This window comes from Schistocerca nitens, chromosome 6 (assembly GCF_023898315.1).
Source record: "Schistocerca nitens isolate TAMUIC-IGC-003100 chromosome 6, iqSchNite1.1, whole genome shotgun sequence".
Classification (NCBI taxonomy): Eukaryota; Metazoa; Arthropoda; class Insecta; order Orthoptera; family Acrididae; genus Schistocerca; species Schistocerca nitens.
This window is the reverse complement of record NC_064619.1, coordinates 478198394-478217336: the sequence shown is the minus strand read 5'-3', so window position 1 is coordinate 478217336 and position 18943 is coordinate 478198394. Positions and strand designations below refer to the sequence as shown.

The 18943-nt window shown below is 42.9% G+C and overlaps 1 protein-coding gene across 2 annotated transcripts in view; it reads left to right on the top strand.

Moving 5' to 3' along the window:
* LOC126262225 (eukaryotic translation initiation factor 2-alpha kinase 1-like) overlaps positions 1–18943 on the top strand; it is a 157030-nt gene that overhangs the window by 88571 nt on the left and 49516 nt on the right. For both annotated transcript variants that reach the window (XM_049958673.1, XM_049958672.1), the window contains exons 6-8: positions 1779–1967; positions 2697–2988; positions 13722–13904. In XM_049958673.1, coding sequence (XP_049814630.1) covers positions 1779–1967; positions 2697–2988; positions 13722–13904 — 664 coding nt within the window. The remainder of the gene's footprint in view (positions 1–1778; positions 1968–2696; positions 2989–13721; positions 13905–18943) is intronic.

Sequence of the window (18943 nt, the reverse complement as noted above, 5' to 3'; positions counted from 1 at the left end):
TTACAATTAAAACTTAGCTCGTTCAATTAACTGAATACAGTGAAAACTTCCTTCTTTTTAACAGTTTCTTCTGCCACAAGAGTTAAGCTGAATTATTTGTTTAAATGATGAAATTAACAGATATCATTACACAAACAATACTTTTGACAAAACTGTTAATTACTTTAGAATTAATTAAGGGCTGGCTTTGCTAACATGTTTTCAAATAGAGCCAAATAGATATTTTAAGAATACTATCAGTTGGTCCTCCAAATGTTTACAATTAGTACAGAATGTATATTTGTTTATAAGTCAACAGTAGAATTTGAGCTATGAAACAATTACTGATTTTACCCTATAACAAAAGATACTAACTAGTAATAGTCAAAATAAATTAGAAAATCAATTACATACATAAAACTAAACATAAAATTAGATCTGGTGCTATATTCTTTAAAACTGATGGGCAGCCTTTCTCTTTTATGAAAATGCAGCTTATAGTCATGTATGTTAACAGTAATTAGTCAAAAATGAAAAAAAAAAATTTAAGGAGGCAGATGGCAAAACGAGAGTGGAAGAAAAAATATCCGAGCTTGCTTCGCCACATCGTTATGAGCTGTTCTGCTGGATACATATATGTTGAGTGCAGGGTCAACTGTTCTCTTAAACTTGAGCCATAATTCGTCTACATGCTCCTGCCTTGTGCTGAAAGTTTCAAGTTCCTCACTGAGATAAGACATTACTGATTTTTTAAATCTAGTTTACAGAACATATATATCTTTTTGCTTGTTTCAGCCATTCTTTGTACTTTGCTAATCATTGTTGCCACAACCACATTCTGGTCGCTGATACCAGTTTTGATGTGGATATCCTAAATGAATCAGATCTATTTGTTGCCATTAGATCTGACATATTTCCATCATGGGTGAGGTTCTAAACTGTGTTTTCTAGATAGTTTTCAGAGAAGGCATTCAGATATATTTCACAGGAAGTCTTCATGCCCACCAATAACAAAACTGTAATTTTTCCAGTTGACTGTTGGGTGGTTAAAGCCCCAACGATGATCACAGTATCATTGGGGAACTTACGTACAAGTGAACTGAGGTTGGCTGTATAAGTTTTTGGTCACATCGGGAGAGGAGTCTAATGAGCGAGAGAAGGATCCAATTACAATTTTATGCCCACACTTTATACTGCATTTTGCTCAAACAGTCTCACATGCAATTTCAATTTATACTGTGGTGAATTTGGGTTTCTTGTCTACTGCAACAAATACACCACCTCCATTTCCTATTAGTCAATCCTTTCAATATACATTGAAAATTTCCCCAAAAATCTTACAGCAAATTAATTTCAGGTTTCAAACAGCTTTCTATACCTAGTATTTTGTGAGCTTCACTGCTTTTCAGGAGTACTTCGAACTCTTGCACTTCGTCGCGAATACTCACCAGTTCACCACTAGGATTTTAATACTCTCCCCTGTGGGAAGCATTTCTTTTGATCTTACACTGGTACATTTGTGTTTCCTACAACTATCAGTATCTGGATTGTATAGAGAGCTGCCTAATCTAAAAAACCCTTGTCAGCTCAGTGCTTAAACTATTCAGTAGTTTGTTTCCTTTACTCATTAAAGTACCTATATTCCAACAGGAATTTCCATTACAGTATTTATTTAAAAGTATGTTTGACACAGTTGTAACAAGTAAACTGTTTATCATTTATCTATTATAAAATGTATTACAGGTTGTGCATAAGTGTTTCGAAATGTTATAAATATAATAAACACAATTTATTTTCAGATATCACAGAGTTGATAATTTTCTTAAAAGCCTGCAAGAGGTAAAGCTTTTGGCTAAACTGCATCATCCCAATATTGTTGCTTATAAAGCAGCTTGGCTAGAACCGTTCCAGCAGAGTTCCAATTTAGACTGCCAAAGCAGTATTACTGATGATTCCCTTAGCACATCATTAAATGATGCCTCTGATGGGTATGTACTGTTCAGTTTCATTTCTGATTAAAATTTTATGCAGTATATACCACACAATGTACTGAAAATTTTATCACTTTTAATATACCATCGAACATATTTTACTTACTTTCACAGTAATCCTTTGTTAATAAAAAAAGCAAGTGGGGCATGACCAAGCAGTCATGTCCTAAACTCAGTATTCTCACCATCAGAGTTCGTTGTTGAGTTACTCGAGTTACTCATAAAAGCTATCTTATGAACACAAATTACAAAGATTTTCGTAATAGTGAACTTAACACTGTTCAGTCAAGTAATAAAACCAGCACTAGTTATTACTTTTGGGAATATTGCTAATAATAACCTCTTAGGCTCACAAATGTTAGACGTGTTTTCTGCATAGGATGCTAAAACACAAGACAGAATGAAAATATAGAGTGGAACAAAGAACACACGTTGTGTGTGTGTGTGTGTGTGTGTGTGTGTGTGTGTGTGTGTGTTGGAAAATCACTACAAATTATATGTGTAGCTTTTATCTTTTTACATTTTTGCTAATAGATGTTTCAAAGACATTGCCAGCACAGTTCATCAGTATATGAAATTCACTACATAATTTTGCATCTTCAGAAAGTTAATAGGACCTCATATGACCTGGTGTGCAAATAACTGGAAATGGCGGGATATAATAAATCAAATTTTTAGTTTCTCAAACACAAATGTTTTAAGAAGAATCCCACTTGTTTCTTACAGGATGTCTCCATCAAGTGAGATGTGTAATGGGCAGAGAGCAAATTATGCTTTGTCTGGAAATGCAACATACAGTAGCAGTTCTCAGAGCAGTGCCAGTGAAAGTCATGAACAAGTAAGCCATGTATCTGCATCACATATGCATCTAAAAAGCAAAGAGAAATCCTATGATTCAGCCGATAAATGCTCTTCAAAGTCTACAAGTACAGAATCCTCAGAAGATAAGGCTATTTGTGTGCCATCCCATTTAGAGGAAATAACATGTAAAAACCTGAAACGACTGATACCACCTGAGGTAAGTTGTAGCTATTTTTATTGTTATTGCCACTGTTACTGTTCTGACAGCAATACATAACTGCAAAATCATCACCTGGAACCTGTAACATATAATAGCACTTTTTTTATATGAACAAAATGAAGACATAAAGAAACCTTTTTGTTCGGGGTCTGATTTCAGTTTGTTATGTCTGACCGAGCGCTAAAGCATGGAGTGAGTTACTGAAATAAAGTTCAAAAGCTGTCACACTATGCTCGACACAGTCCAGTACACGAATCTGTCTTAAAAGAGCAAATACACAACTAAATTAATGAGCCAAATCAATACTGCTATGCAAAGCCAAATTTGTTGTACACTGATTAGATTAGATTTACTTTCATTCCAATTGATCCCTAGTGACGAGGTCCTCCAGGACATAGAACATGTCAGAAAAACAATAATACATTACAAATATTTACAACTAAAACAAATAAGCTAATGTACCTTCCACAGGTCCCATGTGAAGAATCATCATCATTTTTTTTAAACACTGTATGAAAGGATCATTTTACAACACGCATTTACTAAGATCGCATTAATGCACTGAATTTAAAATTTAAAAAATGTTTTTTTTTATTTATAACGTAATAAACATACAATAGAACTAACTACTACAGTACTTATTTACAAAGAACACATTACTGCACTGAAATGATGCAGAAGTTAGATTGTACTATATATATATAAGTATATAGACACACACACACACACACACACACACACACACACACACACACACAAATCTGTTGGTTCTACTGAGAAATTCATCAATGGAGTTAGAAGGAGTGGGCCACAAATAAATCCTTTAGGCTTCTCTTTAACTTAATGTCATTGGTTGTTAAGATTTTTATGGCTGATTTCTAGTATTGGTTTGAAAAAGTGATATAGTTTTAATGACAAATTTCATTAAGGGATAAATATATTGGGAAGCAGTAGTTAATATCTCTAGCTCCCTAAACAGACCTCTGCAAGATTTTCTTGAGTTCACACCACATATAACTCTTATTGCACATTTTTGTGCCCGGAAAACTTTAGCTTGGCTTGATGACTTACCCCAAAAATAATCCCATATGACATTACGGAGTGAAAGTAAGCATAGTATGCCAGCTTTTTCATTTGTATACTCCCTATGTCTGACAGCATTCTAATTGCAAATAGAGATTTGTTTAGACACTTCAGCAGTTCTGTGGTGTGTTCCTCCTAGTTGAATTTATTATCAAGCTGTAATCCCAAGAATTTAACACTATCCACTTCTATCTGCTTGTCACCATATGTTACGCATATACTCGTGGAACACCCCTTACGAGTTCTAGACTGCATGTAGTGTGTTTTTTTCAAAGTTGAGTGACAAAGGATTGGCTAGGAACTAGTGCTTAATGTCCAAAAATATTTTATTAGCAGCTCTTTCTAAGACTACACTTGATTCGCTTTTTATTGCACACTAGCATTCCCAGACAGTAGCAGTCTAGATCAATTAGTGAAGTTTTAATTAATTAACAGTTGTAAGAGCAAAGTGAAAGCTTCATAAATTGCAAGAGAGTGCTTGTTCAGAGTGTCAGTTGCATTTGTCAGGTGCAGCAGATGAGCACTGTACTACATGATACCCACTTTGCAACCATCATCTAAGCTGCTTTGATGGAGTCTGTATCAGTAAGATTGTTTGGCAGGGATACAAAATCCATAGCCCCGTTTAACCAGCACTAGTGGTCGTTAATGACCTGGACTAGTGATGAAGTGTGTGTTGGCACTGGTGACACTGGAGTGGGTGTGATGTTGAACTGGCTGATCATTTGCAACACTGCACTTATCCATATCTCCCAAGATGTAGGGGTGGGGAAGGGGTGGCTTTGACTGTCATCATGGTGGGTGCAAAAGGTACCCCTCTTTTGTGACCCAAATATATTGGTAGTCTCCAGAACCCCCTGGTTGCCACTGTGGAGAAGGGCTGTAGTGTGGTTGGAGGTCGTAATGCTGCCTACTTAGAGATGGAAGTGAAGTTTGGGACCTATAGCAGCTAGCAGTCTAGAGTCTGTGTGCCCCCCCTGCGGGTCCGGGGATTAGAATAGGCCCGAGGTATTCCTGCCTGTCGTAAGAGGCGACTAAAAGGAGTCCCTTGTGGCGAAATTAATAAAAAACAGTTTATATTTTAAGTTCCACGTCCTTCTTAATTTAATCAGAGTTCTCACCTTAGACGTAGAATTAGTCCTTCTGCCACAATATTAATGCATTAGTCGCCATCGATATCCTTCTCTTTGTTGACCGTGTGTACCATCATGAGTCGGCATCGGTTCACTTCACGAAGACGGTGGAAACCAAGCAATACTATGCTACGTTGCTTTAAATGATTTTCGTAACACTTCGATACTTCTCACTATTTTTTATTCCCAATAAGACTTGCTCTGCTCGTCGCACAAACCATAATTGCTAACCCTATTGCTGCCTTTCCGCACACTCCAAAAATCACGTCCATCATCCACAAGGCAACCATCGAAGAAAAAAAAAAAAATGTCCCTTAGCTCCTTGGAGTATCAAACAAAAGAGAGTCCAATGTGAACTTTACAAAGATTACAATATACATGCCTCTCAATTTATCTTTGGCGCAGCTTTTAAGATATTGTATGTCTCTGCATAGGAACGTGTCATTACACCCTCCCCCTCAAGGGGGTAGTTAGCGCCTGCGTCCGGAGACGGACGGTTCCACGACCTCTATTTGCGGTCATTTTGCTTTTTCACTTCTCGTTTCTTCCTTCCTTTGGTTGGTTCCTTTCTTTGCTCTTCTCCACCTCACTGTCTTCCTTACACTTTCCCCTGCAAAATCTCCTTGCCTTCTCATTGCCTTCTTCTCCTTGCCTTCTTCTCCTTGCCTTCGCATTGCCTTCTTCTCCTTGCCTTCTCCTTGCCTTCTTCTCCTTGCCTTCTCATTGCCTTCTTCTCCTTGCCTTCTCTGGTCTCCGCCTCGGCGTTTGAGACAGTCTGTCCTCTCTCTCTCCTTTTTCCTCTTCTTCCTTCCTCCCTGTGCGCGCCTGAAGGCCGACACACGCGTTCGCACGCGTAGCCGGTGACGGGGTAACGCGTAATTCCCCACCCTGGGTAGACATGTAAGGCACGCGCGTACCCCCTGGTAAAGGCCAGGCCCGGGGAGGGGTGATTGCCTGAGCTGATACCTTCTGACCATGCCGATTGGTCCCTCCGTCTGTTTCTCGGGAGGTGTGACCTGAGGTGTAAACATTCACCTAAGGCAGGAGTGCCCTCTGAGAGGGTCCCCACAAGGAAGGAGCGCGCCATCGGAGACGCTGGCAATCATGGGGGATTCCTCCGCAATGGATTCCACTCCATCTCTCTCGACTTCTGCCCAAAAACGGAAACGTGACCAGCTACCAGTGACAAAAGTACTACCGCCTGCCCCACAGTTCCTCGTCGTTTCTCGATCTGAGGACGGAAAGGATTTTTCCTCTGTCAACCCTTTCGTTATCCAGAAGGGCGTAGATGCCATAGCCGGATCTGTTAAATCTTGTACCAGGTTGCGTAACGGTACCTTATTACTCGAAACTGAGAGCGCCTTTCAGGCACAAAAACTGCTTCGGGCCACGCTCCTGTACACGTTCCCTGTCCGGGTGGAGGCTCACCGAACTTTGAATTCGTCTCGTGGTGTGGTCTATACTAGAACCCTCGACGGCTTGACTGACGAGGAGATTCAATCTTTCCTCGCTGAGCAGGGCGTGACAGCTGTCCATAGGGTCATGAAAAAGGTCAACAATGACCTTGTACTGACCTGGACACTTTTCTTGACCTTTGATAGTGTTAAGCTGCCATCGCGCATCAAGGCGGGCTACGAGGTTATTTCTGTTCGCCCCTATGTCCCGACACCTACGCGCTGCTACCAGTGTCAGCGTTTCAATCACACTCGACAGTCTTGTTCCAATGCGGCTAAATGTGTCACTTGTGGCAGGGATGCCCATGAGGGTGACTGTCCACCTCCGTCTCCTCGTTGTGTGAACTGTCAGGGTGACCATGCTGCATCCTCCCACGACTGTCCTGTCTATAAGGAAGAACGCTGTATCCAAGAAATTCGGGTCAAAGAGAAAGTGTCTACCTCGGCTGCTCGCAAGCTATTGGCTAGTAGGAAGCCCACGCTGCTCCCAGCGGGGAAATACAGTACTGTCCTCGCCTCTCCTCAGACTACCAGGGAGGTGGCAACCCAGACATGCGATCTGACCTTCAGCACCACGGTCGTCCGTTCGGCCAGTGCTAAGATCGCGCGGTCGACGTCTCCTCTTCCTCCCATCACCCCACAGGCACCAGCCCCTTCATAAGCTTCTGCTAAGACGAAGACCCAGAAGTCAGATGCACGGGCCTTCAAGAAGGAACCGTCCCGTGCAGACTTCCTACGTACCTCGACCTCCCAGCCTTCGACCGGTACTTCCACCAAACGACCTTCCAAGAAGGCAAATAGGAAGCACAGTTCTCCTTCTCCGCCACGGCGCATTTCTTCTCCTGCGCCACCCAGCGGTTGCCGCCCCAGGCCGTCATCCGTTTCGCCTGGCCGCACCGCTGGTAGCCGAACATCTGGCCGTTCACCGGCGGAGGAAGCTCCCCCTCCCGGCCATCTTTCCAAGATGGCCGATGAACCTATAGACCCAATGGATGATGACTGTCCGCCTACTGATAGCGGCGGCAGTGCTCGCTCGAAGCCAGGCCCTCAGCGGCCTTCGAGGTGACCCCTTCTTTCATCTTCCTTTTTCTTTTCTTACGATGGCACTTATTCACTGGAATATTCGCAGCATTCACTCCAACCGAGAGGACTTGAAGTTGCTGCTCCGCTTGCACCGTCCGCTCGTCGTCGCCCTCCAGGAAACGAAGCTACGCCCTTGCGATCAAATTGCCTTGGCACACTACACCTCTGTGCGTTTTGACCTACCCCCTGTGGTAGGTATCCCAGCTCATGGAGGGGTTATGTTGCTGGTCCGGGATGATATTTACTACGATCCCATCACGTTGCACACCGGCCTGCAGGCAGTTGCCATCCGCATTACTCTCCCCACTTTTACATTTTCCATTTGTACCGTTTACACTCCATCGCCGTCTGCCGTTACCAGGGCAGACATGATGCAACTTATTGCTCAGCTACCTGCACCATTTTTGTTAACTGGAGACTTCAATGCCCACCATCCCCTTTGGGGCTCTCCAGCATCCTGCCCGAGGGGCTCCCTGTTAGCAGACGTTTTCAACCAGCTCAATCTTGTCTGCCTCAATACTGGCGCCCCTACTTTTCTTTCGGACACATCTCACACCTATTCCCATTTAGACCTCTCTATATGTACTCCCCAACTTGCACGCCGGCTCGAGTGGTATGCACTTTCTGATACATATTCGAGCGACCACTTCCCGTGTGTTATCCATCTCCTGCAGCATACCCCCTCTCCGTGCTCATCTAGTTGGAACATCTCCAAAGCAGACTGGGGGCTCTTCTCTTCCAGGGCGACCTTTCAGGATCAAACATTCACAAGCTGCGATAGTCAGATCGCACACCTCACGGAAGTCATTCTCACTGCTGCTGAATATTCCATCCCTCACCCTACTTCTTCTCCACGTCGCGTACCGGTCCCCTGGTGGACCGCGGCATGTAGAGACGCTTTACGTGCTCGTCGACGTGCTTTATGCACCTTTAAACGCCAGCCTACAGTGGCGAATTGTATCAATTATAAGCGATTACGTGCACAGTGTCGTCGTATTATTAAAGAAAGCAAGAAAGCCAGCTGGGCTGCTTTCACAAGCACCTTCAACAGTTTTACTCCTTCTTCTGTTGTCTGGGGTAGCCTGCGCCGGCTATCTGGCACTAAGGTCCACTCACCAGTTTCTGGCTTGATGGTCGCGAATGACGTCCTTGTGGCCTCTGAGGCTGTCTCCAATGCCTTCGGCCGCTTTTTCGCAGAGGTTTCGCGCTCCGCTCATTACCACGCTGCCTTCCTCCCCCGCAAACAGGCAGAGGAGGCTAGGCCACCTAACTTCCGCTCCTCGAATCGTGAAAGTTATAATGCCCCATTCACCATGCGGGAACTCGAAAACGCACTTGGCCGATCACGGTCCTCCGCTCCAGGGCCTGATTCTATTCATATTCAGATGCTGAAGAACCTTTCTCCTGCGGGTAAAGATTTTCTTCTTCGTACTTACAATCGCATCTGGATTGAGGGACATGTTCCCACATGCTGGCGCGAGTCTATTGTTGTCCCGATTCCTAAGCCGGGGAAGGACAAGCACTTGCCTTCCAGTTATCGACCCATCTCGCTTACCAGCTGTGTCTGTAAAGTGATGGAGCGAATGGTTAACTCTCGATTGGTTTGGCTGCTCGAGTCTCGACGCCTACTTACCAATGTACAATGTGGATTTCGTAGGCGCCGCTCTGCTGTTGACCATCTGGTTACCTTGTCGACCTTCATTATGAATAACTTCTTGCGGAAGCGCCCAACCGCGGCTGTGTTCTTTGATTTGGAGAAGGCTTACGACACCTGTTGGAGGGCGGGCATTCTCCGCACCATGCATACATGGGGCCTTCGCGGTCGCCTCCCTCTTTTTATTCGTTCCTTTTTAATGGATCGACAGTTCAGGGTACGTGTGGGTTCTGTCCTGTCAGACACCTTACGCCAGGAGAATGGGGTGCCACAGGGCTCAGTTTTGAGTGTCGCTCTCTTCACCATAGCGATCAATCCAATAATGGATTGCCTCCCAGCTGATGTATCAGGCTCCCTTTTCGTGGACGATTTTACCATCTATTGCAGCGCGCAGCGTACGTGGTTCCTGGAGCGCTGTCTTCAGCGTTCTCTTGACCGTCTTTACTCCTGGAGTGTCGCCAATGGCTTCCATTTTTCTGCCGAGAAGACGGTCTGTATTAACTTCTGGCGCTACAAAGAGTTTCTCCCACCGTCCTTAAGACTCGGTCCCGTTGCTCTCCTATTCATGGAGACAACAAAATTTTTAGGTCTTACATTTGACAGGAAACTTAGTTGGTCTCCACATGTGTCATATTTGGCTGCCCGTTGTACCCGTTCTCTAAATGTCCTCCGTGTTCTCAGTGGTATGTCGTGGGGAGCGGATCGAACCGTCCTACTTCGCCTATATCGGTCGATCGTCCGCTCCAAGCTGGATTATGGGAGCTTCGTATACTCCTCTGCACGGCCATCCATCTTACGCCGCCTCAACTCCATACAACATCGGGGTTTACGACTTGCGATCGGAGCGTTTTATACTAGTCCCGTCGAGAGTCTTCATGCTGACGCTGGTGAGTTGCCACTCACCTACCGGCGCGATATACTGCTTTGTCGGTATGCCTGTCGGCTACTGGCAATGCCCGACCACCCGTCTTATCGTTCCTTTTTTGATGACTCTCTCGACAGTCAATACGGGTTGTATGTCTCTGCCCTGCTACCCCCTGGAGTTCGCTTTCGTCGCCTCCTTCAACACCTTAATTTTTCACTCCCTGCAACCTTTCGAGTGGGCGAGAGCCACACGCCACCTTGGCTCCAGGCTCAGGTTCGCGTCCACCTTGACCTCTGCTCGCTCCCGAAGGAGGTTACCCCCGGTTCGGTCTACCAGTCCCGTTTTGTCGAACTTCGTTCGAAGTTCATTAATATGACCTTCATTTATACAGATGGCTCTAAGACCAATGACGGGGTCGGGTGTTCTTTTATTGTCGGGGCACAAAGTTTCAAATACCGGCTCCATGGCCATTGTTCGGTCTTCACAGCTGAGCTCTCTGCCCTCTACCAGGCTGTTCTTTACATCTGCCGCCACCGACATTCTGGATATATCATCTGCTCTGATTCCCTGAGCGCTATCCAGAGCCTCAGTGATCCGTACCCGGTTCACCCTTTCGTGCACCGGATCCAACGCTCTCTTCAGCAGCTGGTGGACGTCGGTTCTCCGGTTAGCTTTATGTGGGTTCCTGGCCATGTCGGTATCCCCGGGAACGAAGCTGCAGATGCCGCGGCCAAGGCTGCGGTCCTCCAGCCTCGGACAGCTTCTTGTTGTGTCCCTTCGTCAGATTGTAGCAGGGTAATTTGTCGGCGCATTTTATCGTTGTGGCATGCCGATTGGGCTGCACTTACAGACAACAAGTTTCGGGCCTTAAAACCTCTTCCCATGGCTTGGACGTCCTCCTGACGCCCTTCTCGGCGGGAGGAGGTAGTTTTGGCCCGGTTACGAATTGGACACTGCCGGTTCAGCCATCGCCATCTGCTGACGGCTGCGCCGGCGCCGTTCTGCCCATGTGGGCAATTGCTGACGGTCCGCCACATTTTAACGTCCTGTCCGGATTTTAACACCCTGCGTCTTGATCTTGGCCTGCCCTGTACTGTAGAAGCCATTTTAGCGGATGACCCACGAGCAGCTGCTTGCGTTCTTCATTTTATCAATTTGACAACCCTCTCAAAGGACATTTGATTATGCTGTTTTCTTTTTTAATCCTATGCCTGTCAGTCTGTCTTTTATCGTGTTTTCCGTTTCGTTGCTGTTTCAAACTTGTGACTCGCGGTGCATTCCTAACGTAGTCTGGGCGCTAATGACCATTGAAGTTGTGCGCCCTAAAACCACAAAAAAAAAAAAAAAAAAGGTCTGTGTGCAGGCAATAGTAGTGCTTGGATATCACGGTTGTTTTGAGTAGGAAGAGACGTTGTGTGTGTGTGTGTGTGTGTGTGTGTGTGTGTGTGTGTGTGTGTGTGTCACACGTGTAGTATCAGAGCTATTGGAGCCACAGCTGACATATTCTCCATTCTTTGCTGTCCATCACTTTTATCAGTTGACACCCCTCTTGTGCCCCAATGATGTCAACCCTGTTGTACTGCTGAAGGTGCATGCCCAGACAGATGAATCTATATGATAATAGGGAGAGGAATGTCGTTCTAGGACTCATTGAATCGTGTCCAAGAGCATCCTACATCTGAACCTATGGAACAGCTCTGTAAGGCTGCAGTCATGAATGAGAGCATAGAGGTTCGTAGCAAGAAAACTTGTCAACATTGATTCTTTGTGACCCAAGTATAGTCCTCAGAAAACTGATTGCCTCTGTGGAGAAGGGTGATTATGTGAGTGAAGGTTATATGACTATCTTGTTTGAGGTGGAAGTTAGGGTTGTGATCTACACCAACTAAAATTCTATGTACTATGTGCAGGCAGTGGTAGTGCTAGCGAAGTGTGCAGCTTTCTCAGGCGTAATTGCCTCTTGCATGTTAGGCTCAAATGTTCTGACCAACTGCTCTGCTTTGGTGTTAATAAAGCAATGGTCAGGTCGTAGATATCATTTAGTTTGCAAAAACTTCTGGAATGCCTCAGAGAAAAATCACTGTTCATTACTCAAATAATGGTGGTCTGAAGAGCTCCTTCCATTGCAAAAATTGATTGCACAGCCTGTATTGTGGCTCATATGGTGGTCATTAGTATCTGGGCATTTAGAGAGGATGTACCACTGGCAACTACAATCCCCTTTTGAAAGGGCCAGCAGAATACGTTTGCACAGGCTCCCAAGATATCTTAATTATGAATCATGAAGAAAAATAGTGTACTGAGACCATTCATTCAATATCACTGTCAATGTGTGGCCATGTTGCACATATCGTACCACCCTCTACAGTAGCAGTTCTGTCATATTGATCTGACTGCTTCATTAGATGTGAGGAATTTTTACAGCATATGTCATGTGTTTGCATCGAGCTGGAATCAGTACACCTACTGTCTCAAATTTTTAATTGGTTTTTATTGGTAAGTGTGAAACCCCTTATGCATTGGTGTGCTGGGTGGTGAGCATTGGGTTACCTAAAAATAGGACCCACTGTTGTAGGCTTTGTGCTGTGCTTTGGGTTAGGTACCAAAGAGTGATGTCAAGAGCTTTTGATCTATGCTGAGATAAAACTTCGTTTTGACCAGATAAACTAGAGATTTCTTTATATAACAGAATATGGCCAATTCTTCTTTTTCAGTTTTGGAGAAGTTTATTTGTGCTGGTGATAATGTCAATGAGGTGTATGCTGTGGGCTGTTTAGAGATGCTGAAAAGCTCCAAAATTGCCCAGCACCTGCACAGTGTTGGAAAGCATTCATGGCTAATGTTAAAATATATTCTGGCTTCATCATAATCAAACAACAGATTGGTTTCGGAGATTTTCGAGCTCCTGCTTCCCTCCCCTGTTAAAAAGAAAAAATATCCGACAGACTGCAGACCATAAACTGAATACTGCTTTCCCTTACTTGATTAAGTGTGTAGGTACTTTGTGTGGTTGCATTTGGAAGGAAGGTATTTCAGATCTCTGTCCAGCCATCCGCATTTTCCATGTTTTCCCTAAACTGATTTAGGCAAATAAAGAAATGGTTCTTTGTGCATAGAGTATTTCCTTTCCTTTCCTATCTTTTCTTTCTTTAATGGAAGAGGAAGTTTTGAAATATAGACAAGCACATTAACAAGAAGACAGATACTGAAGAAAAGAATATATGTACTACTATGTGTGTGTGTGTGTGTGATATAGTTCTGGCAGATATGAAAGGCATTTTTGTGATACTGAGCTTCCAAATTGTTGAGATCTTTCCTGTTTTGTTTCAGAAGTGACACTAGATGTTACCATAGAAGTTAGTTCCCATATTTTTTGTCAATATAATGTAGCAGTGTTATGATGATATGTGTGGTAGCAATGGTAATTGAGCTGAACCATTGTTTCTGTTATGTTTCAGAGAGATTGTGCCACACTTTATATACAGATGCAGCTATGTGATCAAACACTTCTGCAATGGCTAAATAATAGAAATAATAAAAGGATACCCATAGATATTACACAATGCCTCAAAGGATTTCGCCATCTGGTTCGCGGAATTGAGTATATCCATTCCCAAGGGATAGTTCATCATGACATTAAGGTAAAGCAATTCAAGTATAACACTTCCTTATGATTTTTGAATTTTCTGATTGAAATTTGTATTCGATCTGTCTGTGTTTATGTTGACACCCACTGATTATTATTATTTATTATTATTATTATTGGCGAATAACTCAATCAATTTTTAAGGCTTGTTTATGCTCAGACTGTGGTCTATACTGTTTTTCTTTTGGTTGCTCTGATATAACTTCCAATTTGTCTACTTTGTGTCTGAAGGTGTCTCTTTCTAGAATGTCAGCTGGTCTTATGTTTGCATTATTTTGGTCCTTTCGAATTTCATCTAGCCAAGGTGTGGATTTCTTAAGTTAGTTTACATAATCTGTTATTCTTTTGTCAGTAGATATTCTGGTAGTCGGCTGAGATGGCCAAAGAATTTCATTTGCATTTTCCTAATATCAATTTCAATGTTTGAAAACTTTTCTGTTGTTTTAATTGATCGTAGCCTATAACTGTCTTAGGTATGTTTTCCCCTACATTTTTCCTGATGATCTTTCTCTCTTTTGTTTTGATGTCTTCAAGTTGTTGTTTTCTGTTAAGAGTTGGTGTTTCACTTGCGTAGAGGATTGCTGGTTTTATGACAGTATTGTAATGTAGAATTTTTGCCCCTCTTGACGTTGATTTTTTGTTGTAGAGGTTTTCCGTTAACCCTACCGCTTTTTTAATTTTTTGGAGGCGATGTTGCTGTGAGATGTTTTCAGTGCCTGTCGATTCGATGAATTCTTCAAGGTATTTAAAGTATGGGACCCTGTTAATTTTACCCTATTTTGTTTTCAAGCTTGCAATTTCTGTTTTTGAACAGAAGAGTTCAGTTTTCTCAAATGAAATTTGTAAACCCTCTTTTTCTGCACATTCTTTAAGTATTTCCAGCTGTTTGACTGCAGTCTGCTCATCCTCTGTTAATATCACCAGGTCGTTTACAAATGTAAGATATGGTAGGTAAAGGTTGTTTTTGGCAATGCCCAGTATGATTGGCTTCCAAACCCCACATTTCTTGAGTTCTTTCTCCCATTCTTCCATAACTTTGTCTAGAACTACGTTGAACAGAATAGGAGAGAGTCCATCACCTTGTGTCACGCCTGTTTGAATGGGAAGGTTTCTGAAATCTCCTCCATAAATTTTTCTTTAGATTTCATGCCAATTAGTGTTTGTTTTACGATTTCTTGTGTATTGGGATCTAATTGCCTCTCTTCTAAAACTTGGCATAGTGAGCCAGTCTATTGAATCATATGCTTTTTTGAAATCTACAAATGTGCATACTTCAGGTTTTTGTCTGAGAGCTCGCATTTTGAATGTGTATTTGAGGTTGGAAATTTGCTCAGGACATGATCTGTTCAGTCTGAATACTGCTTGATAGTCTGCTACTTTGGGTCCTAATTGCTGTTGTGTTCTATTCAAGAGTCAAGCTGATAGAATTTTGTAGGTGACTGGTTATAGAGAGATCCCCCTATAGTTTACATCTTATTTATTATCTTTTTTATGTAGTGGATGAATCAGAACAATTTTCCAGTCATCCTGGATTTTTTCGGTTTGCCAGATGTTTTTGATTATTTGAGTAATTTCTTTAAGTGAATTTGGGCCTAAATTTTTCAAGAGTTCTGCTGCAATTCTGTCCTCCCCTATGCTTTATTGCTTGTAAGTATCTTGATGTGCGCATAAATCTCTTCTTATGTTGATGGTGATGAGTTCTGTGGTAAGATTTCTGGCTGCACTTTCAGGAATCTCTCTTTGGGTTCTGGACAATTTAGAAGCTGCGTCAGGGCCCATTTACCATCTTGTTTATTATTTTTTTTATTTTTTTATTTTTTATTTATTTTTTTTTTAACTGTGCATGACATTGTAGTGGTAAGACACGGGATTGCATTCTGGAGAACAACATTTCAAATCCTCATCCAGCCATCCTGATGTAGGTTTTCTGTAGGCTATACTAAACTGCTTAAGACAAATACTGGGATGATTCATTTGTAGAGGACCTTGCTGAATACATACACATCTCCCCAATCTGTGCTTATGCTCTATCTCTAATGACCTCGTCATTGACAGAATGTTTGCTCCTAATATTTGTGCAAATGTAGTGTAAATATTTCTTTGCATTTTCTGGCAACTGCTAAAAATGAAATATAAATGACTGCATTGTAAGTTAAAATTAAAACAATCTTTTGAAAAAGGCTCTGAAGATGCAGTTTTGTAACTATGATTAGGTGAATAAGCAGGGAATGAACATTCATCTAGATTGCTTTTATCATCAAGTAGACACACTGTTGTAGAGCCACATGCCTAGCCCAGATCGCTGAGTGGCACTTGTTGGTCCACAAAGGTACAGGTTGCCTCCTGCAAGTCAGCAGCGTGGTGGATCACTTGTGTGATGTGGTCCAGCCATTCCTGGACACTGCTTCAGTGTTCAGACACAGCCAGTTGTCTGAACAGCATCCAGTTAGTTCTGCTGACCATCCATTTCCACTGCTTCCTTCCAAGCAATGCTCCATTCAGTAAGTTGATCCACAGTGAGAGATGGTCCCTGGAATGATGGGCATCAGTTACTTCCCACTGAATAGAGTCTGCAAGAGCTGGGGAGCAGAAAGAAAGGTCAATGCCAGAGGACGACCAATTCAATCCTTAGAGCAAGTTGAGTTCGAGCCCCATAATAGATTATGGGCATTGAAGTCACCCAGCAGGAGAAATGGGCAGGGGATTTTTGTATAAAGTGTGTGAGAACCTCAGAGTCTATCACATGCTGCGGAGGTAAATACTGTAAGCAGATAGTAATCTTCTGACCTCATGGAACTTCAATGGCTACTGCTTGTAGGTCAGTGACCATAAAGAGAGTAGAGAAGTGGTGTGCATTATTGACAAACATAGCAATCAATTCCTTGGATCTTTCCACAATAAAGTTATCCTTGCAGTGGAAGTTATAACCCTTTTGCACAGGGGCGCCAGTGACTTTAAAATGCGTTTCTTGCAAATGCAAGCACAGGAGGTGTGTCTGTGTTAGATGTTTCAGTTCCACTCTAGTATGGAAGCCATTTATCAAGGGGGTTGCCATTCCACACTCTCTCCCCATTGGGGTGGGGGGCCTGCAGTGGGTGGAGGTTCAGTCTGGGGGTGAGAAAGTTGCCCCTGGCAGGCTTGACATGCCATTAGCTCTGAAGCAGACTCGCCGTTGGCGTGGTTTGGTGGTTTGATACCTGTTTTCACCTGTGGTTGATGCTTCCAATTTGTTTCTCACGTTCGGGGGGGGGGGGGGGGGGATCTATGATCTCTGAAATAACTGCAGCTTTGCAATTGCACTGACAAATGCAGACTGACAATAGCAATCTACGTTTGTGAAGAGGCATCGGCTGTCAGAATATGCATTTTAAGAGTGGCAGCAAAAGATGTAATGAATGTGGAAGGTTGCATGGCATTTTAGATCTTTTTGATCTTGCCATATGGGATGCGCATTGTTGTTTTGATCTCCCATAGCTTCTTTTCTTCAAGATATATTGTTGCAGTCTCTACTCCAGGTGGGGTGGTCCCCACAGTAATTTACACACTTTGAAGGAGATGAACAAATGGCACCTTCGAGGGCACCTTTGCCATACTTAGCACAAATGGCTTCTCCATTACATCCTAGTATGATGTGACCAAAGTACTGACATTTAAAACAGCAAGTTGGATTTGGAACATGGGGAGACATGCTTAAGTGAAGGAAGCCTGCCTTTGATATGCTCTGGGAGTTTTGTGCTGTTTAAGGTCATGATAAAGGAATCGGATTTTACTAGATCCCCATCCATCCTGTTCATGATTTTTGTACATTGATAGTTACTTCTGAAGCCCACTCATCTTTCAGTTCTTCCTTGCAAATATCTGTAAGGTCTCTTCATGATACAACACCTTTTCCGTAGTTCAGTGTGTTGTGTAACTTTGTTATGGTGGTGTGTTCCCCAATGCGTTTAGCTTTCCAATGGTTTCTTGCTTTTTGGAAACCAGAAGTTTCAACCAATTTCACAATAACGTGACAGATTTTAAAGTTCCAGCAGTGCCATCTAAACCTTTTTGAATGTATAAAGGTGGAACATTCTCAAAGCTGCCTTTTTCTGTTTAACTTTTTTAAAAGCATTCTGACTAGCATGTGCATTCTGTTACTATATAATACTAGAACTCTGGAAAATTCCTGAGTCGAGGAGACTGGCTGCATGAGCCCCCTTGTGTTAGATTGGGTGTTGATAGCTACCAGTGTCCATCCATTCCGCTGGGTGGTAGAGGAGAAAATTCCGAGGATTCCACCTCAGTCCCCCAAGCAGCTAGGGTAATAAGGGTCCACCCAGATAGAGCCACACTTGCTAGGTAAGATTGTACAACTAAGATGTGGCAGTTTTCCCAGAGGCTGATACACTGACAACTGTTTCACCTCAACAGCCATGGATCTTATCAACACGCACCACACTTTGAGATTGAGGATTTTTTCCCCATCCTCCTGATCTGGGTGGTCAAGCCAAGATCCCCGTTGCCTGTAGCTCTCAAAGATCTTTCACTGCAGTATTAAGTGGTTACTGAAGCATATCTGGAGCTTACGGTGACAGGGTACTGGTGGCACTTACCACTCCCCAGCTCAGGAACCCTGAGGTTAGCAAGCCTGTACCCAGAAATGAATGCTGGACCCCTGATGGCAATTTAAACTAAACATCATGAATCAATAATAGTCACAATTATTTTTGTTTTTCTGTCTTAAGTGTACTGCTGAAAACTGAAAAGCCAATTCCCAGATTAGAGGAACTTTTTTTCGAGCAAATTGCATGGTGTTGTTACAGACATTATGAGTAGGCAACACATCTTTTGATTATTAATGGACTCAAGAATGTTGTTATTGGCACTATCATCAGAACAGAGGAAACAAATGAAAATACAATAGCAGACCATTGTCGCAAAATAAGAAATCCACAGATATTTCATAAGCTTCACAGTTTATAACGAAGTTCCAAATCAAGAAAGTGTACTGTACTGGTAAAACCATACACAAAGTTCAAAAAATGGGCTCAAAAA